The 24,173-nt window shown below is 37.1% G+C and overlaps 1 protein-coding gene across 1 annotated transcript; it reads left to right on the forward strand.

The window, feature by feature from the left end:
- Positions 1–9,511: 9,511 nt before the first annotated feature.
- LOC104244096 (copper transporter 1-like) lies at positions 9,512–10,190 on the forward strand. Its single transcript, XM_009799403.2, has one exon. It carries the CDS (start codon positions 9,648–9,650, stop codon positions 10,140–10,142), a length of 495 nt encoding a protein of 164 aa, XP_009797705.1. The 5' UTR covers positions 9,512–9,647; the 3' UTR covers positions 10,143–10,190.
- The last annotated feature ends 13,983 nt before the right edge of the window (positions 10,191–24,173 follow it).

Raw genomic sequence — 24,173 nt, forward strand, 5'->3', positions numbered from 1 at the left:
ACAATCGAAAACAATAGGCTGACTTAGAACTAAAGACTCAATTTTATCAGATTTGGGGGAATAGAGAGGTTTGTATAGAACACGCGAACAACATCTTCATAGACCTTTGCAGGGATTAAAACAAAGAAATTTTTCCAACCCTCAAAATAAAAAAACTCTTTTACCTTGCAATTTAGGCTTTGTATATTATCCAGGTTGACAATTCTCCCATAAGCAATTAATTTTTCCTTGAAGGTAACGAAGCTGTCTTTGTTGGGTGTGTCTAAGAAATTGACTTCCGATTCTAATAGACCATCCAATTCCATCTTCACTTTTTTAGTGTGAGGGCTTCAACATCTTCCTCCATAGGATGCTTTCCTAGGGCTTTATCGGTATGACTACGAGCATCGTCAAGAAATCTACCTTTGAAGAAGAGAAATTCTCAGAATGATCAGACTCAATGGTAACGGGTGCTGATGGCTGAGGGGGGGCTTCTCTTTAGAATGAGTACTTTTACGAGTAGAGGTAACAAGGATTTTTGAATCCTTAGCCATTGTTGAGTGGGTGAAAATTATAGTGTGGAAGGATGAAGAAGATGAAAACTTATAGAGGAAGAGGAAAGTGAAGAGGTTTCAATGAAGAGACGTGATTTATGGATGCTAAGAAAGGAAAAAGTCGTTAGTGATTGATTTGATTTCCTTCTCGAGATATGAAAAATGTGTGAAGGAGACCAAAATAGAAAGCCTAATTAATGAGTCTGGCAGGAGAAAACGTGTGAAAAGATATGTAAGTAAGAAAAAGATTTTTACCATGATTACTTAAGCACAAAACTTTAAAAAATTACAGACCTTTTGAAAAAATTATTAAAAGAATGTGTTGATTCCAAGTAAGTCCCTAATGTTCTGAAATATATTCTAGAAGAGGCTTAGTAAAAATATCAACTAATTGGTCATTGGTTACAAAAAGGATTTCAATCTCACCCTTAAAAATGATATCTAATAAAGTGATGCTTAATATCTATATGTTTTACCTTAGAATGATGCACAAGACATTTTTACAAATAAATTAGACTAGAATTGTCATAGAAAATTTGAACAGATCTAAAAGGGAGATCATAGTCACCGAGTTGATGAGTCATCCAAAGTAGTTGAGCACAAGATTGTTCAATAGCAATGTGTACTGTCTCTGTTGTGGATAAGACAACTGAACATTATTTCTTGCTATTCTAGGAGATAAGTGATTTTTCTAGTAATTGGCATGTTTCACTTGTGCTCTTTCTAACATCTTTATCTCATGCATGATCTGCATATGAAATTCTTCAAGCTTAAAATTGTTAGAACGAGGATACCATAGAAAAAGTGATGTGGTTTCAATAAAATATCTAATAATTCATTTAACTGCAATCAAATGAGATTCTTTACGAGATGATTGAAACCTAACACATTTACACACACTAAATATGATATTGGGTTGACTGGTAGTTAGATAAAGTAGTGACCCACTTATCCCATGATATTTTGATTCATCTGCCGGCTTTCCTTCCTAATCTTTGTCAAGTATGGTGGATGTGCACATAGGGGTTCCAAGAGCCTTTATATTGCTCGTTCCAAACTTTTGTATCAGCTCTTTTGTGTATTTCGTCTGACATATGAAGGTACCCTTTTCTGATTGATGGATTTGAAGTCCAAGAAAGAATTTTAGTTATCCCATCATGCTCATTTCAAAATCACTTTGCATGAGATTTGAAAATTCTTTGCATAAATCAGAGTTAGCACTTCAAATATAATATCATCAACAAAATTTGAATAATAAGATTATCTGATGATGATCTTTTGTTGAAGAGAGTGGTATCAATCTTACCTCTTGAAAAACCATGACCAATAAGAAATGAACTTAATCTTACATACCAAGCTCTAGGTGCTAGTTTTCATCCATAAAGAGCCTTAGTCAACTTAAACACGTGGTAAGGAAATTGTAAGTTTTCAAATCGAGGAGGTTATTTTACATAGACCTCCTCATCAATAAAATCACTTAAAAAAAGTGACATCCATTTTAAACAATTTAAAACCTTTAATAAAAGCATATGCAAGCAATATACAAATTGATTCTGATCGAGCCACCTGACCGAAGGTTTCATCATAGTCGAGTCCTTTCTATTGCAAGTATCCTTCTGCAACTAGTCTTGCTTTGTTTCTAACAACTTTGCCTTCTTTATTCAACTTGTTTCTGAATACCCGTTTGATTCCAATGATTGTGGCATTTGTTAGCTTGGGCATTAATGTCCATACTTAATTTTTGTCAAACTGATCAAATTCTTCTTGCATAGCTTGTACCAATTGGAGTCGTTCAAGGCTTCATCATCTTTCTTCGGTTATACTTGAGATATGAGCGCATTGTTAGCCTTTTCTCGAGATATCCCCTGGCTTCATCCCCTCGTTTAGATTTTCTATGATAAACTTCTGTGGATAGTTAGGTTCACTTCTCCTTTCATTTGGTATTTTTTTCATCTTGTTGAATAGTCGACTCTTTTTGAGTTTCAGCATACTTGCTGACAGATTCATTAGTTGACTTTGAAGATTCATTGCTACTGTCAGTTGATTCTTTTGACTTATGAGATTAACCTATCTTAGAGAGGTCTTGGTTAATCTCTTCGTCACCTACAATGACTCATTTCTCAGCCATAGAGTTATTATCATTGAAAATAACATGAACTTATTTTTCTACACATAAGGTACGTTATTTAAACTCTAAAAGATATATTGGTATTTGAGTAACCAAGAAATATACCTTTGTCGCTTCTTAGATCGAATTTACCAAGATTTCCCATACCATTGTTATGAATCAAATGTTTGCTTCCAAAAGGATGAAAGTATCCAATGTTTGGTCTTTTGCCTTTCCATAGTTCATATGAAGTTTTCTTCAGAATGGGTTGTTAAGACATCTATTCAGGAATGACATGTTGAGGTGACTGCTTTTGCCCAAAAGTGATTTGGCAGAGAATGCTCCAATATCACTGTTCTGGCCATGTCTTACAAAGTTTGATTTTTTCATTCCACTACTCCATTCTATTGAGGTGGTCTAGGTGCTGAGAAATTGTGAGCGTATCCTTGTTCATTGCAGAAATGTTTAAACGATTTGCGCTCAAATTCTCCTTCATAATCGCTTTGTATGGTTGAGATGAAGTATCCTTTTTCACTTTCAATCCTTTTGTAGAAGATCTCAAAATTCTTTAAAATGTATATTACCTATATAACCTTCAAAATTCTTTCAATCCTATTGAGGTGGTCTAGGTGCTGACAAATGTATATTACCTATATAACCTTCAAAATTCTCCTTCAAAATTCTTTCAATCCTTCATATAGATTTTATATTACCTATATAAAATGTGAGTAGTCATCAACAAGAATAAATACATATTGTTTTCCTTTAATGTTAGCAGTTCTAGTAGGTTCAAATAAATTCATTACTAATAACTGTGGAGGCTTGGTTATGGAGACAACATATTTGGGCTTGAAAGATGTTCTAATCTGCTTACCTACTGGCATGCATCACACACATGGTTTCTAGAAAAATGGTATTTGGGAAGACCAATGGCTAGGCCACGTCTGTATGACCAAGTTTCTTATAACAGAGCCTTGGATCATCAGATATGGATGCTAGACAAATGTGACTAATCCAAGTTTTCAATACAATCTAGAATATAGATGTTTCCATACCTTTTTCCTGAAAGAATAATTTTACTTGACCAATATTCGATAGATAGTCAGTTTTCTTGAATTTTACTTCATATCTAGAGTCACATAGTTGACTTATGCTCAGCAGATTGTAGTAAGTCCATCTACAAGATATATTTCTGTGATATCACAATTTTTATTAAACGGGACTGTTCCAGTGCCAACAATTTTGCATTTTGAATCATCACCGAACTTGATATTTTCTCTGTTTATTTTTGTGACTTCTTGAATAAATTTTTGTCGCCCATCATATGAATGGAACACATACTATCGAGATACCATTTTCCTTTTTGACTTTTACTGCGGTATTCCTGCAAAAAGAGATTATTGCCTTCTTATAGATACCCAAGCTTTCTTGGATACTTTTTGGTTAGTTCTATTAACATCAAAACTATTTTTAGGCTTCCAGATTCATCCCGTAATATTTAGATGACGAAATTTACAAAAAGAATATTTATGACCAGTTTTATTACAATAATGATATACAATAATGGATTTTTCACCGGATATACTAGCGGTGTTATTGCTAGTAGATTCATTTCCAACAGGTTTTTTTCTAATTGACTTATAAGCCGCCTGATTAGACTTGACGGAACTATGACTGGTGGATTTGCGTATGCCATTGAGTTGCAATTGCAATTCCTAAACTTCATCCTGAAGAATATCTCAATTAATTTCACAAACTTCAAGTTTAAGTTCCAAGTCTTTCTTCTCCCTATTCAGTCTCTTTAATTTATTTAAAATTTTTTTAGACTCTTTTAGGGCGATCAAGAATATCCTGTAATTCATTGCATCTTTCATATTCATAAGGTCTTACCTCACTAGATTCACCGCGTTCCATGAAGTAATTTTCTGTGGTTTATCATCATCTGATATGTCTTCAGATGTCTAGCAACCTGAAAATTTGTTCATATCATTTTCTAATATCGTCATGAATTAGCTATTTCATCATATTCTGATCTATTTTTATCTCTCAAACTTCCAAAGAATTTATTTTTGTGAAATTCTTTAAAGGCTTTTCTTTTGAGATCGGGGCATTCAGTTTGCACATGACCAAATTTGCCACATTCAAAATATTTTTCATCGTTCTTGTCTTGTTCATTGTACTATCTGGTTCTTTTGGACAATATTCTTCCTTTCTTGGTTTTCCTGTATCTTCTCATTTGTCCATTCATTATTTTTGAGACCATAGCGACTTTTTCTAAAGTCTCAACTTCATTGTCATTATCATCTTCAGATCCTTCAATCGAGGTTTGGAAAGCAAGTGTTCTCTTCTTTTCTTCTTATCCTCAGTTTTGTAGATGTGTTTTCTCAAAGGCAATGAGGTCTCCACGCAGTTCATCATAGTACATCTTGTCCAAGTCTTGAGATTCGAGTACAACTATTTTTGTTTACCAAACAGTAAGCAAACTTCTTAGAATTTTTCACATTTGTTCACCACTCAAGTATGGTCTACTAAACGCTTTCAGATCTCCAATGATTTTATTAAATCAGGCTAACATTTTTTCAATAGATTCACCTTCTTTAATTTGAAAAAGTTCATAGTTATGAATCAGTAGATTTATTTGAGTTTCCTTTACTTTATTTGTCCCTTCATAGGTAACTTCCAACTTATCCTACATTTTTTTGCCCGTATAACAACTTGAAATCTTCTTATATTCTTCTCCGCTTATATCGTTGTATAGAATATTCATTAACTTGGATTACTGTCATTTGCTCATCAGATGATCAGTCATCTGTGTCCACCGGATCAGTAGATGTTTGTCCATCTGGTTTCTTGCTAGACTTTACTGCTGGAAGTGGATAAATTTTTTTATTACATGTCATACTTTGACATTATAGGACTTTGCATAGATTTTCATGCGAACCTTTCAATGTGAGAAGTGTTGTCCATTGATATATGGGGGGCCTGCCTATGATGTCCCTTCTTAAAATAGTGCTCCGATAATTACTTGATTTGACATGATATTTTCTCACTAACTGTTAAGCGAAAGACTGAAAATTCGAGACATGCTCTAATACTAATTAAAATTACAAGGAGGATGAACTGTTATCTACTCTTTTCGCGACTAAGTAGTTGTCTGGTTTGCCAATATATTAATCGACTAAGACTAGATGCAAAGTAAATAATAAATATAGGATGTAAACAACGTAAAGTAAATGACATCGGATATTTTTATACTAGATCAGATTCATTGTGAATCCTAGTCCAGTCCCCTTGGGTTTCAAGAGGGTTCTCTCTTCAAGTTCCTTGAAATATTTTAGTACAAGTGAGTTGATGTTGTCAAGTATACACCAACTGCTTCCCAGAACACAAGTGACTTTCTACATTTTGATATAATGTCTTACCAGTGATTTCTCTCTCTTTGTTCTCTCCACTAATTACACAATAAATCTAGAATATACTACAATACTTGTTTGGAGTAGAACAAAAAGCTTGAAGTTGGTTTGATCAAAGTATATATCTTCTGTTGGGTCTTCGACTTTATATATATCTTGAGGGACGATTTGTTAATAGGAGCCTTGACTGGCTTGTTGTCAGTGCTTCTTCCATCGTTTTTTTAGCCGAGGGTCAATCGGAAATAATCTCTCTGCTCTTCCAGGGTAGGGGTAAGACTGCGTACATCCTACCCTGCCAAGACCCCATTTGTGAGATTACACCGAATTATTGTTGTTTTAAAGGACAAAAGTTGACATCGCGAGAGCAAAATCTCTAAATCTTAAAATATGCGATAGTAAAAGGTCTCGAAAGAATCTTTATATTAAGGTCTAATAATTTTACAATCTTACTACGAAATAATAAGTTATGAAAGAAAATTAAATAAATGCGCTTAATAAATTAACATTTGAATGATTTAGATTTAAACCAGGCGGAGCCGAAATGTCTCGGAAAATCACAAAGGAGTGAGGACTTCCAATTCCTCAAATTAGGTAGTAGTGGTAGTATTTCATTAGTAAGCATGCTTTACATGACTTTCACCTATCCACCCAATACGCACATGAATATCTCGTGCACGTTTCAAATACTTCCGTTTGAGATTTTCTTTGTTATTCTACTTTGAATATTATCTGAATTTAAATAATATATTCGTCCCTTCGGGGACATCCAATAATAAAATGACATTTTAATAATATATGTTCTATAATTAATTTGTTTTATCTATTTTAAATTTTATTCTTATTCCAAAAATGGTTAATGACGGTCTCATGCCTCGGGCTAGCGCATTTTAGGTAAAACTCCTCGCTGTAGGAATGTATTTACGTTTTAAAACACTGATAGTTTAATAACTAAAAAATTTGAAATTCTTAACATATTAAGATACGATGTAATACTAAAATATTGATCATTCAATTACCACAGAAGACAATCTCATTTTACAACTCTTTTCTTTTTTTAACATATTATCAAATTACATTGACATACAATGACATGTAACTTTCAATTATCACGGGTAATATGATAACTTGAGAAATATAATAATAATCTATAATCAATTAAATAAAATTTTCTATATTACATTTTTTGTGGTATGACCCTTTTCCGGATTCTGTCGGAACGCGACTAGGAATGTTCATAAAAAATCGAAAAATCAGCTAAATCGAAAAACGATCAAGGGTGCTCCTGCTTATCGGTTATACCCTTCGACCCCTATTTTAATTAGCAGCTAGTGAAAAGGTTTCGTTCTTCTGTTTCCTGTCAGTGGTCTAAATCAGCTGTTATAATTAAGGTTTGGAACAAATGAGTATAAGGGAACAAAGTTATGAGCCTTTAGTAATATATGAATAAGAGATATTCGAAATATAAAACCTGATGGTTCCTGTCCTGAAACGAAGGATGCGAAGAAAGTATTGTCGCTTGTCATCATGCTCAATCAGTAATAAGTTGGCTTTACCTCCGGGGATCAGTCCAGCCTTGTGAAGGGAGAGGACTCTGTGGGCCAAACCGAACAAAAAAAATCGATACTTTTTTGGTTTGGTTTGGTTTTGGTTTTGAATTTTAAAAACCGATCAAATTGGTTTGGTTTTAATTTTAATAAAAAATAACCAAAAAAATCGAATCAAACCCGCTATAAAATTATCTATATATATATATATATGTGTGTGTGTGTGTGTGTGTGTGTGTGTATGTGTACAAAGTTTCGAAAATTTTATGGTTTATGTTAATTGTGCAGTTTTAGTCTAGTTCTTTGTTGTTATAATAATCTAGTTCTTTGCCTTTAAATTCTATTGATTGGTAGTTTTCTTTTGCTAAGTACAAGAATCTATTTCATGTTTAAAATAATCTATTTTAATTTTAATTGGTCCTTAAATTATTCATTATTATTTGATCAATTATCATCAATGTATCTTGGTAAATAATAGATTTCTCAAAGAACAATTGGTTTGATAGTGTTACATTGAAAATGTAGTCACCAAAATATGTGTCTTTAGTGTATGTCTCATATTTAAAAAAACAATAAATAACTGAAAAACTCGAAAAAACTACATTAACTGAATCGATAAAAAATGATTTAATTGGTTTGATTTGGTTACGATATTTAAAAAATCAATTTACTTGGTTTGATTTCTTTTTAAGGAAAAACGGATCCAAACCGAACCATGAACACCCCTTAAATGCAGTAAAAATAGCATGGTATAGCCAGTTTTTGGACTGGTCATTCAAAAATAGCCATCGTTTACGAAATCAATGAAAAGTAGCAATTATTTTGCTGCAACAGAGACCGGTCCAGCATAATATACTGGAGTTCGGTGCACCTGTGTATGAACTCCAGCATATTATGCTGGACCAGTATACTTTGCTGACTCCAGTATAATATACTGGAGACTGGAGCACCGGTGCTTCAAACTCTAGTATATTATACTAGACAATTATACTTGCTGGAACTCCAGTATATTATGCTGGAGTTCTAGTGTACTTATGCTGGAACTCCATCATATTATGCTGGAGTTCCAGCATACTTATCCTGGAACTCTAGTATAATATGCTGGAGTTCAAGCATACTTATGCTGGAACTCCAGTATAACATACTGGCATATTTTTTGGGTTTTGAATAGTGTTTTCGCTCAGATTTATCTTTACATGAAAAGTGACTAAATTTTGATTACTTTTGAAACTGAACTATTTTTGAACGACCAGTTGTAAATCTGGCTATTTTTGAATTTCTCCCCTAAATGCAGGATACTTTGTGCACTAGAGTTTTTTTCCCGATAATCAATTAAGAGGGTGTTTGGCTAAGCTTATAAGCTGGTTAAACTGGCTTATAAGCACTTTTTGCCTTAGCTACGCGTTTAGTAAAATTAAAAGTTCTTATAAGCCAAAAATAAGCCAAAAGCCATAAGTTGGTCCCCCCAACTTATCAAATTTTAGCTTATAAGCACTTTAAGTTTGACCAAAATATTTACTATTCTATCCCTAAAATACTTCTTTTTAAAACAAAACTCTTTGTATACCCAGTTCTTTAGCTACTTATTATTAATTTCAGCACTTCTATCCAAACACGTAACTGCTTATTTTTTAAATTAGTTTCAGCACTTAAAAGTGTTTTTCAGCACCTAATGCTTATCAGCTATTCTAAATCAGCTAAGCCAAACGGGCTCTAAATCTTACTGATAACATATAAAGTTTTATACTCTATAACTTATTTTATAGTGTTGTAGTGTAGCAAGAAGCCCCAAATTCTTGATTTGGCCCGGAAAGACTGCACTGCTTTGGGCCCAGGAAGCGAAGGACTTTCCTGAGGATTCTAAGACCCGATCATTTCCATTTCCGTTCTATATATACCATGTATTTATTTTCCTCATCCTCTTGTACTAGAAAAAAGTACACTTTACTGCACTGTACTATCAAAGCTTCCTTAAAGATCGGGAAAACAATCTTTTTAGGTTCAATCTCTTAATTTAAGAGAGAAAATTCAAGAATAGGGCAAAAAAGAAATGAACAACGGCGGCCACATGCATGGAATGGCTATGGCGCCGCCGCCATCAGCCGCCATGAACAACGGCACAGGAGGAGGCATGATGATGAAGAACCATCGACATATGATGATGCACATGACATTTTTCTGGGGAAAGAATACTGAAATTCTCTTCTCAAATTGGCCTGGATATGATAATTTAGGCATGTACATTTTGGCGCTTTTCGTCGTCTTTTTCATGGCTGTTCTCGTCGAATTTCTGTCTCATAGCAATTACATTAAGGAAAATGCTGATCATGTGAGCGCGGGGTTGATTCAGACAACTTTGTATGGATTGAGAATTGGTTTGGCTTATGTTGTTATGTTGGCTGTTATGTCGTTCAATGGTGGTGTTTTCTTGGTTGCTATTTTTGGACACATGTTAGGGTTCTTGGTTTTTGGAAGTAGGGTTTTCAAGAAATCTTCTAATGAGGGGAAGACTATGGATCTTCCACCAATGAGCTGTAGTTGTTGAATTTATTTATTTTTATTAATGGATGTCCTTAGAGTTTTATCTCGTTTATTTTTGAGTATTTGAATTGGTTTTTTTTAATTTTTTTTTTTTTTTTTTTTTTTTTAACGATTAGACGATCAGGAGGTTATAGTTATTTGAAATCATTAAACAGTTTGAATTTTGTGATAAAGAAATGCTTTAGTATATGTGAAGAATATCTGGTCGCCCCTTTGATTAGAAAGTAAAATCTCTGTCAAAGACAGATCTAAAGGCTTGAACAGTTAGGAATGAAATTGCCTACGGAAAAAGTGAGCTCTTTCTTCTCACCGATGCTTTGGGTGAAACCAATTCCCAGGGTGTGACGGGTGGTGTGTACAGGCCCGGATACATATTCAGCGCGGCCTCTCTCCTTAGTGGTCTACAATCCCAAATGCCTTACTACTAGTCCCTGGTGCCTTGGAGAATCATGGCTTCTAATTGTGAAAGCAGTCACCAATATTTGCATAGGTTGTCTATATTATTATTTCTATTACTTTTTGGGATGCAACCTCTTTCGAGACCCTATGTGAATATGGAATACTTTGTGCACGAAGATGCTCTTTTCTATATGTGAAGAATATCTGGCTTAAAGCGTAAAGGCCTTGATTTTCTTATTAAAGATGAAATCAAGAAGACAACTCTTAACTAGATCCAAATGCTAAATTATATTCATTTAATTTTAATTTTGTTTTTCAAGCACTGTCGGCGCTTACAATAGTTGATATTATTAAATAACCTGAATATGAAAGGAAAGGCAATATGAATAGAGTTTTATCAAATCAGCTAAGTCCTTTGCTTTTACGTCATATATTTGGTCTTTGGGAAGCCTTTTCAATTAAAATGTGTTTTCTGAGATGAATATAAGCACCATTGTAAACAAAGTTTAATTCTCATACACTGATTTTGCAGCAAAAGAATTTATACACTATCGGTAATGTGTATACTCATATTTTTAATCCTTGTATAATTATTGGTGAATATTGATTGATAATACACCCACCTTATTCAGGGAAATGATTATAGTAGTAATTTCGTTCTTCTTTAATTTTTCGTCAATCGCTTATTGGTCACACATCAAGTGAATATTTCCCAAAAAATCACCGAAAGAAATTTTGATGGTGAATTAATAAGTTTTACAATGGCTGCCAGCCATACAAAGAAAAATTAAACCAAAAAATCAATTTCATATTCTAAGAAAACTACTTAGAAGAATATTGATTGCTCATTCATTTTCTTCTCTAATACTCTCTTTTATGTGGTCCCCCATTTTTTTTTTTCCATTTAAAACAATTGAATTCCTCAACTAATAAAAGTAGTAGGCACGAATTTTTAGTTCGGCAGCTAGCGTTCTACAATAAGTAAGATGTAGCAATTTACGTTTACGCGTAGGAAAATGATCGATGTTACGTTTACGGTTTGAGATTTTCTCTATTTGGTATCATGACAATTAAGGTTGAGAAAGTCTTCCCAATCGAATTACTTGATCTCCATATAAATAAATTAAATGACAGTTACAGGCTATAGCTAATAGTTGGTAACTTGTTTGTGCCTTTGTGGATATAATATACTGACTTTTTTGGCATTCCTTGTATAAATAGTAAAATCTCACGAATTTAAATTTTCTACATGGACGCCAAAAAGTGTCACGACCCAAAATTTATTAAAGGTTCTAATGGCATCGGACACCGCAGTCAGGCAAGCGAACGATAAATAATTACTTTGGTTCTCATTTTAGTATTTATGAAATCATAACTTCCTTAAGTCAAATAATAAATGGTGAACTTCACAGAGTAAATAATACTCCCTCCGTTTCAATTTATGTGAACCCATTTGACTGGGTACAGAGTTTAAGAAAAGAGAGAAGACTTTTGATCTTGTGGTGTAAAATGAGGCACATATATTTTGTGTGGCTATAAATCATTGTATAAAGGTAAATTGTTTCTAAATAAGGAAAGTGGTCATTCTTATTGGCACGGACTAAAAAGGAAATATGTTCACATAAATTGAAACGGAGGGGGTAGTGTTTTTAACAAATTTCAATACAGAATAAACCCATAATAATCTCAGAACTCGGTGTCACAAGTGCATAACATTTACTGAAAAGTAAAAATAACGTACAATAATTGTCCGGAATATAAATTGGACAGAAAAGAAAATACAAGTACTCTGAAGGAGACTCTCTGTCACGACCCAAACTGAAGGGCCATGACTAGCACCCGACCACACTTGCCGAGCACCAACGTACATTTCATCTAACCTTCATTATTATCTTTTAAGGCTGACGAGATCAATATAAATGGTAGACCTAGATCATGGACAACCAGCAATAAAATATGACGGCATGAACATACATAGCAGGGGATGACCAGACAATCAAGAAACTACGTATAAGGTATGAGCTACCACGCTACTATGAAAGACTATACAACAAAAACTAGCCGACAAGGCATACCAAACTATACATGAGCCGACACCTGTCTATGAGCCTCTAAAAGAACATAAGTGTTGCAACATAGCCGGAACAGGGCCCCGACATACCCATAATGTCTATAACAAAAATTGCATACCAAGACCAAGGCAAGTCCGGAGAAGGGATCTCGCCAATCACCGCTGAACTGGACAGTCTACTGTGGTGGGGGAGCTGCACCTGCCTGTCTATCAGGACCTGCAGCACGACATGCAGCGTCCACAAATAAAAGGACGTCAGTACGAATAAAGTACTGAGTATGTAAGGCAAGGAACCATAAATACGATCAGTAATGTAAGCAAGGATAGAGAATATACAACCTGTAACATCTTAGTACCTCTGAGGGCTACTTACATGAAATGCATGATACATATGTATAAATACATAAACCTTTAAAGCATTCGCCTCTGTGGGCATCATCATCATCATATCGTACCCGGCCATAATAGGCTCGGTAGAATCGTACCCGGCCACGTGGAGCTCGGTAAAACCCAACTGATCAGTGGTTGCACAATAGGTGTCGTACCCGGCCAACTATAGCGTGGCTCGGTAGAGTAAAATAGATACATATATATAATGCATGCTCGACTCATGGAATCATATTCTAAACCTTTCGGAGTGACGTAAGGTCGGTATCCTTTGTACACGTTATTAGGACTAACTCTTCACTATGAACCTTATAAGAATCAGAAAGTACCAATAACATTGATAACATAAGAATAAGAGAAGCAACATTAACATCAATCGTTCCATAAGAGGGAAAACAATGTAAGTACTGCTAGCTTCTAAGAGTAGAGTATCTTGGAAGATCGTTCATTACATTATGTACAATCGGAGTCGTGCAAAAGAAGGAAAGGGATAGCCTCACATACCTTGTATATACTTCCCCAATCTCAAGCTATGCAATTGTCAAAACTCCTTAGTCTACAATAAGAGAAACGATACTATCGTTATCATTTAAGCGTCATAACTATTATGTATCGACCACAACCTATTTTACGATGAAACGGACAACACCTCCCCTATATATATGACCTCACACCATTCAAAACAGTCACCAAACAGCCCAAACAACATCAATAATAAACATATTGAGCCTCCCAAAATAGTCCACACACAGCCTAATCACTCCATACATACGACGACCACCGTAGTCGTGTCAAACAACCTGGAAATGTTACGAATAACTATCAGCCCATAACCCTACATATATATGGTGTTTCTCCACACCCTTCCTCCTCCAAAACTCCACAAGATAGTAGTAAAATACGCAGCCCAACAACAACGCAAAACAGTCCACAAAACAATAACATTACTACCAAGCCTTTCGATATATATCTCACAAGTTCTAGCTTCAATGGCTTAGCCGCAACTTGGATAATCTTAAATACATATAGAGTAAGAGGTTCCTTACCTTTATACAGAAAGAACAACTCCAATTTGACCTTAAATTTCCATGAAATATCCCTCCAATGCTGCCACAACAACAAAAAAGCGAAACTAGCGATCAATTAGTGTTTTTCGGCACTAGAATCACTTTAGAAGGCTTGAAATCACCTAGGATTGATATTAAGAACATGAGGGAGTATTTACAGAACATAAACCCTTTAAAACAACCTCCCACACGAGCTGGAACGACACAAAAATGAGCAACAACAAGAAGAACAAGAGACTTACTAGCGCCACGGAATTCCCGACACTTGATTTGTGTTGTTTGCCCTTTTTTTGGGTCTTGAATCTTGAGAGAACCTTGAGAGGATGTTCCTAGGGTTCTAAGGTCTGAAAATAGTGAAAAGAAATGACTTAAAACGGGTTGGAGTCATCCTATATAGGTCCAAATATCTTAAACCGACTTAGTGGGCCCCATAGAGAGGTGCTTGACGCAGTCTCGCGAAAACGCAAATATCTCTCTACTCCGAGATCGTATCGATGAACGGTTTAATGCGTTGGAAACTAGACTCCTAGATCTTTAATTTGGTTGGTAGATCACCCCGTAATTCCTTGTAAATTATGAGAAAAGATTAGAAACATTTGACCCAATGTTTAAGTAAAATTATGAACCTAAGTTGCGACAACTTTTGTCGACTTTTGTTTCATAACTCGTTTGACTTCAAGACTTATGATACGGATATTATATGATTAAAATACCTTAATAAATGACCTCTTGAGTGTATTAAGCACCGCTAGATTACCTAAAAATACGAGTTACAACATCCTTGATTCGTTTAACTTCTAATACTGGTTAATCACCCTTATACACTCTTGTATCACTTAAGACCAATAGGATTGACTTCTTATCATCTAAAAGATAATTCCTTCTTGGATTTATGTTAACTAATATATGGCATGAACTAACACATGTGGATATGGGTTGTAACACCCTCCCCCCCTTAGGAACATTCGTCCTCGAATGTAAGGGTTTATGGGGAGTTTAAATCATCGTGGATTCCAATGGAAATTTCCGATCAATTTTCCCCTATAAAATGGTCACTAGCAAAACTTGCATGTAATTAAGCCCAACATATGGCTTCACAAGGCTACACAAAGCATTATGCGTATTTACATTATCTACATATCACCATTTTGTATTAAGGAGGAGTATTCTCAAATTATTGCTTACCTCATAGAGCCGTTTCACCTTCCAATGTATCCTGTCTTCCACCAGCATCCTTGTTATCTTCATTCTGGAATAAGTAAGGGTATTTAGACTTCATCTCCTCTTCTGCTTCCCATGTCATTTCTTCCATATTTTTGTTCCTCCACAATACTTTGACGGAAGCTACATCTTTTGTTCTCAGCTTGCGGACTTGCCGATCTAATATCGCCACTGGCACTTCTTCATATGATAGGTCCTCTGTAACTTGTACATCTTTGATAGGGACGACTCGAGAAGGGTCTCCAATACATTTTCTCAACATAGATACATGGAATACCGGGTGGACAAATTCCAATTCGGATGGCAATTCTAACTCATAAGCAACCTGTCCAATCCGTCGAAGAATTTTATACGGCCCGATATACCTTGGACTCAGCTTACCTTTCTTCCCAAAACGCATAATACCCTTCATTGGTGAGATCCTCAGGAAAACCCAATCACCAACCTCAAACTCTAGATCACGACGTCGGACATCAGAATAAGATTTTTGCCTGCTTTGTGCCGTCCTCAATCGCTCATGTATCACTTTCACCTTCTCAATAGCTTGGTGAATCAAATCTGGCCCATATAATTCTGTTTCACCGACTTCGAACCATCCAACTGGTGATCTACATCTCCTCCCGTATAGTGCCTCATATGGGGCCATTTTAATACTGGAATGGTAGCTATTGTTATAGGCGAATTCTATGAGTGGAAGATGATCATCCCAATTCCCCTTAAAATCTAGAACACATGCTCGTAGCATATCTTCCAGTGTCTGAATGGTACGTTCAGCCTGTCCATCAGTCTGCGGATGAAATACAGTGCTGAGATTTACCTGTGTGCCTAAACCCTTCTGGAAAGACCTCCAAAAGTTAGCCGTAAATTGAGCTCCTCGGTCTGATATAATAGATATGGGCACACCATGAAGCCTAACAATCTCCTTGATATACAACTTTGCATAATCTTCAGCCGTGTAAGTTGTCTTCACTGGCAGAAAATGGGCACATTTTGTAAGTCGATCAATTATCACCCAGATGGAGTCAAACTTATGATAAGAGCGAGGTAATCCAATAATGAAGTCCATATTAATCACCTCCCACTTCCAGGTCGGAATCTCTATATTTTGAAGCAATCCACCGGGTTTCTGATGTTCTATCTTTACTTGTTGACAATTGGGACACTGGGCTACAAATTCTGCAATAGACTTCTTCATATTATCCCACCAATATTGCTCCTTGACATCATGATACATCTTTGTCGAGCCGGGATGGATGGAATATCGGGATTGATGAATCTCATTCATAATCTTCTCTCGCAACCCTGCCACATTAGGCACACACAATCGGCTCTGGTATCTCAGTGCCCCATCTTTTCCGATCCCAAAAGCCATACTTTTACACTGTTGAATGCTTTCTCTTAATCGTACTAAGATAGGATCTTCATATTGTCGTGCTTTTACCTCTGCTACCAAAGATGATTCTGATGTATTCTGTACAGTAACACCTCCATCATCAGAGTCTAACAATCTGATTCTCATATTGGCTAGCTGATGAAGCTCTTTAATCAACCCCCATCTACCTGCCTCAATATGTACTAAGCTTCCCATTGATTTACGGCTGAGAGCGTCTGCCACAACATTGGCTTTACCGGGATGATACAATATCTCGACGTCGTAGTCTTTCAATAATTCAAGCCACCTACGCTGCCTCAAATTCAACTCTTTCTGCTTGAAGATGTATTGTAAACTCTTGTGATCTGTGTAGATGTCAACATGGACGCCGTATAAGTAGTGCCGCCATATCTTCAAAGCATATATTACTGCAGCCAATTCCAAATCATGGGTTGGATAATTCTTTTCATGCTTCTTCAATTGTCTTGATGCATAAGCAATCACATTCCCACGCTGCATCAATACGCACCCCAAACCTATACCTGAGGCATCACAATATACCACATAACCTTCTGTTCCTTCAGGAAGAGTGAGCACTGGTGCAGATGTCAATCGATTCTTCAACTCCTGAAAACTACGTTCACAAGTGTCAGACCACTGGAATTTGGTAGCTTTTTGTGTTAACTTAGTCAATGGTGATGATATAGAGGAAAATCCTTCTACAAACCGCCTATAATATCCTGCTAGCCCTAGGAAGCTGCGGACTTCTGATGGTGTTGTAGGTCTCGGCCAATTCTTTACTGCATCGATCTTCTGAGTGTCGACACTAATACCCTCATCAGATATCACATGGCCAAGGAATGCTACTGAGTTCAGCCAGAATTCACATTTGGAGAGCTTAGCATATAACTTACGATCCTGAAGCGTCTGTAATACTATCCGCAAGTGGCCCGCATGTTCCGCCTCCGAACGAGAATACACTAGAATGTCATCAATGAATACAATCACGAACACATCAAGATAGGGCCTGAATATAGTATTCATGAGATCCATAAAAGTTGTTGGGGCATTTGTTAGCCCGAACGACATCACCAAGAACTCAAAGTGCCCATATCTTGTCCGGAAGGCCGTCTTTGGAATATCCTTCTCCTTAACCCTCACCTGATGATACCCTGAACGTAAATCAATCTTGGAGAAATACTTGGCACCCTGGAGTTGGTCAAACAGGTCATCAATTCTTGGAAGTGGATACTTGTTCTTTATAGTAAACTTATTCAACTGTCGATAGTCGATACACATCCGTAACGACCCATCTTCCTTCCGCACAAATAGGACTGGTGCACCCCAAGGTGAATATTAGAGACAAACACTTACGACTCAACTCTACGCACGATCTAGATTCAGGAAGAAGGTAACAACCCTAGATGTCATGTAGCCTCCTGATTATAAATGTGGCGCGCTACACATCCATAATCAAGACTCTACTAGACACGGCTCATAGACAACCCCTAGGACAGACTTGCTCTGATACCAAGTTTGTCACGACCCAAACTGAAGGGCCATGACTAGCACCCGACCACACTTGCCGAGCACCAACGTACATTTCATCTAACCTTCATTATTATCTTTTAAGGCTGACGAGATCAATATAAATGGTAGACCTAGATCATGGACAACCAGCAATAAAATATGACGGCATGAACATACATAGCAGGGGATGACCAGACAATCAAGAAACTACGTATAAGGTATGAGCTACCACGCTACTATGAAAGACTATACAACAAAAACTAGCCGACAAGGCATACCAAACTATACATGAGCCGACACCTGTCTATGAGCCTCTAAAAGAACATAAGTGTTGCAACATAGCCGGAACAGGGCCCCGACATACCCATAATGTCTATAACAAAAATTGCATACCAAGACCAAGGCAAGTCCGGAGAAGGGATCTCGCCAATCACCGCTGAACTGGACAGTCTACTGTGGTGGGGGAGCTGCACCTGCCTGTCTATCAGGACCTGCAGCACGACATGCAGCATCCACAAATAAAAGGACGTCAGTACGAATAAAGTACTGAGTATGTAAGGCAAGGAACCATAAATACGATCAGTAATGTAAGCAAGGATAGAGAATATACAACCTGTAACATCTTAGTACCTCTGAGGGCTACTTACATGAAATGCATGATACATATGTATAAATACATAAACCTTTAAAGCATTCGCCTCTGTGGGCATCATCATCATCATATCGTACCCGGCCATAATAGGCTCGGTAGAATCGTACCCGGCCACGTGGAGCTCGGTAAAACCCAACTGATCAGTGGTTGCACAATAGGTGCCGTACCCGGCCAACTATAGCGTGGCTCGGTAGAGTAAAATAGATACATATATATAATGCATGCTCGACTCATGGAATCACATTCTAAACCTTTCGGAGTGACGTAAGGTCGGTATCCTCTGTACACGTTATTAGGACTAACTCTTCACTATGAACCTTATAAGAATCAGAAAGTACCAATAACATTGATAACATAAGAATAAGAGAAGCAACATTAACATCAATCGTTCCATAAGAGGGAAAACAATGTAAGTACTGCTAGCTTCTAAGAGTAGAGTATCTTGGAAGATCGTTCATTACATTATGTACAATCGGAGTCGTGCAAAAGAAGGAAAGGGATAGCCTCACATACCTTGTATATACTGCCCCAATCTCAAGCTATGCAATTGTCAAAACTCCTTAGTCTACAATAAGAGAAACGATACTATCGTTATCATTTAAGCGTCATAACTATTATGTATCGACCACAACCTATTTTACGATGAAACGGACAGCACCTCCCCTATATATATGACCTCACACCATTCAAAACAGTCACCAAACAGCCCAAACAACATCAATAATAAACATATTGAGCCTCCCAAAATAGTCCACACACAGCCTAATCACTCCATACATACGACGACCACCGTAGTCGTGTCAAACAACCTGGAAATGTTACGAATAACTATCAGCCCATAACCCTACATATATATGGTGTTTCTCCACACCCTTCCTCCTCCAAAACTCCACAAGATAGTAGTAAAATACGCAGCCCAACAACAACGCAAAACAGTCCACAAAACAATAACATTACTACCAAGCCTTTCGATATATATCTCACAAGTTCTAGCTTCAATGGCTTAGCCGCAACTTGGATAATCTTAAATACATATAGAGTAAGAGGTTCCTTACCTTTATACAGAAAGAACAACTCCAATTTGACCTTAAATTTCCATGAAATATCCCTCCAATGCTGCCACAACAACAAAAAAGCGAAACTAGCGATCAATTAGTGTTTTTCGGCACTAGAATCACTTTAGAAGGCTTGAAATCACCTAGGATTGATATTAAGAACATGAGGGAGTATTTACAGAATATAAACCCTTTAAAACAACCTCCCACACGAGCTGGAACGACACAAAAATGAGCAACAACAAGAAGAACAAGAGACTTACTAGCGCCACGGAATTCCCGACACTTGATTTGTGTTGTTTGCCCTTTTTGGGTCTTGAATCTTGAGAGAACCTTGAGAGGATGTTCCTAGGGTTCTAAGGTCTGAAAATAGTGAAAATAAATGACTTAAAACGGGTTGGAGTCATCCTATATAGGCCCAAATATCTTAAACCGACTTAGTGGGCCCCATAGAGAGGTGCTTGGCGCAGTCTCGCGAAAACGCGAATATCTCTCTACTCCGAGATCGTATCGATGAACGGTTTAATGCGTTGGAAACTAGACTCCTAGATATTTAATTTTGTTGGTAGATCACCCCGTAATTCCTTGTAAATTATGAGAAAAGATTAGAAACATTTGACCCAATGTTTAAGTAAAATTATGAACCTAAGTTGCGACAACTTTTGTCGACTTTTGTTTCATAACTCGTTTGACTTCAAGACTTATGATACGGATATTATATGATTAAAATACCTTAATAAATGACCTCTTGAGTGTATTAAGCACCGCTAGATTACCTGAAAATACGAGTTACAACATCCTTGATTCGTTTAACTTCTAATACTGGTTAATCACCCTTATACACTCTTGTATCACTTAAGACCAATAGGATTGACTTCTTATCATCTAAAAGATAATTCCTTCTTGGATTTATGTTAACTAATATATGGCATGAACTAACACATGTGGATATGGGTTGTAACACCCTCCCCCCCTTAGGAACATTCGTCCTCGAATGTAAGGGTTTATGGGGAGTTTAAATCATCGTGGATTCCAATGGAAATTTCCGATCAATTTTCCCCTATAAAATGGTCACTAGCAAAACTTGCAAGTAATTAATCCCAACATATGGCTTCACAAGGCTACACAAAGCATTATGCGTATTTACATTATCTACATATCACCATTTTGTATTAAGGAGGAGTATTCAATCCTTTTGATAATAAGAGATTTCCAAATTCATATTTCATCATTTATCCATTTATCTTAGACCAAGGAGGCAATATCATTATTTTTAAATTTTCAAGGCAAGAAATGCAAGCATGCGCACATCATGCTGAGGTCGTACGACCCGATCCAACAAATATTTAAACTGTGCATTGCCAGAGGATCGAATGGTGTGAACCATAGATGCATCTATTTAATCTAACGAGGCGTTCGACCCATTCCACAAAAGATAGCACATTCAAAAAGTAAATCAAGAATTCATTAAGGGGCAATTATCCAAAAAAAAAAGGCAATTTCTCTTTTAAAACTCAAGAAAATGATGTTTAGCCTTTTAGAAAATTTATTTACCAAGTTCGATATGATTTAAGCATTTTAAATTGACAACAAGGCTGCAAATATTACATGTAGAGCATTATTTTGGGTCTTAGACTACCCGGACTTGAGTATATAGTAGCTACGCAGGGACTCTCGTCACATCGTGCGTACGTAGTACCCACAAATAGGATCACATATTGATTTATTTCACTTATGGGGTAAATTCCCTCTTACAAGGTTATAAAGGAGACTTACTGATAACTAGAGATTCTAGTATATTTTATACTCTTTTTACCTTGAGTTTTGGATTAAAAATGTATACAAGTAATCCCGAAAGCTTACATGTTGTGCTTGTTTGCAGTGTTTGGTCAAAAAGTAACACGGGAGTCAAAACCAGCTCAAAAAGGAGTGAAACCTGCACAAGTGCCAAGAACAAGTCAAACCACCGCGACAACAGTAAATCCACTACGGCTGCAATGGACCCACCGTGACCGCAGAGCACTTGTTGCGGTCCGCGGTGGCAAAGATCATAGAGGAAGCTATTTTGGATGTTCAAGAAATGCGGTCCACGGTTGATTCTTCGTGGCCGCGGTAGCCTCATTGCGGCCGCATTCCATTTTTTGAGGTCCGCGGAGAAGGGATTCAAAGAATGTGAAGGTTAGGAGATTCAAGACACTGCGGTTTGTGGTCCATTTGTTGCGGTCCGCGGTGAAGCCACTGCAGCCGCAGTCCATTTTCTGCGGACCGCGGTGGCCAGATTCAGAGACTTAGACGTGAAGCCAAAAAGCCTCACCGTGGCCGCAATGCATTTTCTGCGGTCCACGGTATCTCCATCAGGGGTATTTTTGTCCAAAAAAATTGGCCTTGTATAAATACTTTTTTTTTTAGATTTTTAGGGTATCTTATCTGTAGCTGAGCACATGAACGATGTTTTTAGCTATTTTGAGCAATTGTGTAGCTAGTTTAACATTGAATCTTTGGGCTATTCTTCATCTAAATATTTAATTTCTTCCATTATTATGAATAGCTAGACCCATTAGCTAGGATTGTGGCTCAACCCTAGTGTGGGTATTTGATGGGTCTCTTGTTTTAAGGCTTAGATGTTGATGGGTGGTTGATATTTGGCCTGATTTGTGTTTTCCATGTTGAATTAGTGGTTGCAAACACTAATTTGTGCCTTTTTGACTTGGGTTCTTCTTGAGAAAGAGAGTTTGAGTCTAGAAAAATTAGGTCAACAAGTAATTGGGGTGTATTCAAGAGATTGATAGCCCCAATTAAAGGGTTAAACCTAGAGATAGTAATACCCGACTTGAGCCTATATTTCTTGCACAATTTTGATACCCAATTGTTCTTGAGAAAGTCAATTAGGGCAAAGTCACTCAAGCTACCGAGAGGTGTAGAGTGAGTAGTGCCGTGCATTGGCTATATCGCGATCCCAAACATAACAACTTTACCTTAGGCTTTAGAACCCGCCAAGTATTCACCTAGGGGAAAGTCACTTCCCTAGTGCCTCTTTAACCATTTAGAAAACCTTACAAGCATTCATACTTAGCTTAATTTTGCATATCATTAGCATAAAATTAGAAGTAACAAACAAACAAATATGACTGGAAGTGTAATCAAGAGCACTACACACTGCTATATTAGATAGAAATCCAACTCCAAACATTGTTGTAGCTCCCTGTGCATTCGATCCCGACCTTCTCGGGTAAAAGCTACTTCGACCGCTCTCGCCACTCTGTAATCGTGTAGGGTTGGACCCGATCACTTTTTGGTGCCATTACTGGGGAGCTAACGGTTTTGTCTATCTATCTAAATAGTTTTGTGCATTGTTTTTCTTTCCTTCTGTGTTACTAATTCGTGTGTGTCGCCAACTCAGGTGCAAAATGGCTGCAAACAACGCACCTCTTGGAGATCTTCCACCGGGGGAGAAGGTAGATGACAATATTGATGATGAGGTACCTATAGTGCCTTAAGCTCAAAGGAGAGGCCACCAGGCCAATGATAATGTTCCAGACCCTCCCCCGCCACCTCCAAGAGTGGTTCCTCGGGTGCTTCCAAACCAAAGATATGGTAGTGCAATTGTCTCACCCCAGATCCGGGCAGGTAATTTCCAAATTAGAAATGTGATGCTGACTTTGTTTGAGCAACCAGGGTATTTCATAGGTGCTCCCCGTCAGAATGCTTACAAACATCTTAAAGGCTTCGTGGATACTTGTTGGGGGAGCAAGCAAATAAATGTATTAGAGGATGCACTTCGGTTGAGATTATTCCCTTTTTCACTTAGAGGGAAGGCTTTGGACTGGCTTGAAAGGCTTCCTAGCCATTCCATCACTACTTAGGATGAGTTGACGGATAAATTCATTGCAAAGTTTTTCTCGGCGGGCCACATGACGACCTTGAGGGATGAAATCTTAGCTTTCAAACAGGAGCCCAATGAACCACTACATGAGATATAGGAGAGATATCAGACCATGGTAAAAGAATGTCCAAATAATGATATGATTGAGGCAATGATACAACAGATATTCTACTGGGGCATTAACACAACAAATCAGTGCATAGTGAACCAACTCGCTGGGGGCAATTTCATGAACACACCGTATGATGAGGCTAATACAATATTGGATGAGATGGATGACACGTCCTTCGCTTGGCAAAGTAGAGCCAATGTGCCGCAGGGTGACCCTACGGTCATTCACTTGCACAAAAAACTCCATGATCATGGGCAGGCAATAACAGAACTGACAACAACAATGA

This window comes from Nicotiana sylvestris, chromosome 2 (assembly GCF_000393655.2).
Source record: "Nicotiana sylvestris chromosome 2, ASM39365v2, whole genome shotgun sequence".
NCBI classification, from domain to species: domain Eukaryota; kingdom Viridiplantae; phylum Streptophyta; class Magnoliopsida; order Solanales; family Solanaceae; genus Nicotiana; species Nicotiana sylvestris.

Coding starts and splice junctions, on each gene's coding strand:
- LOC104244096 (XM_009799403.2), top strand. CDS start 9,648: ATGAACAACGGCGGCCACATGCATGGAATGGCTATGGCGCCGCCGCCA.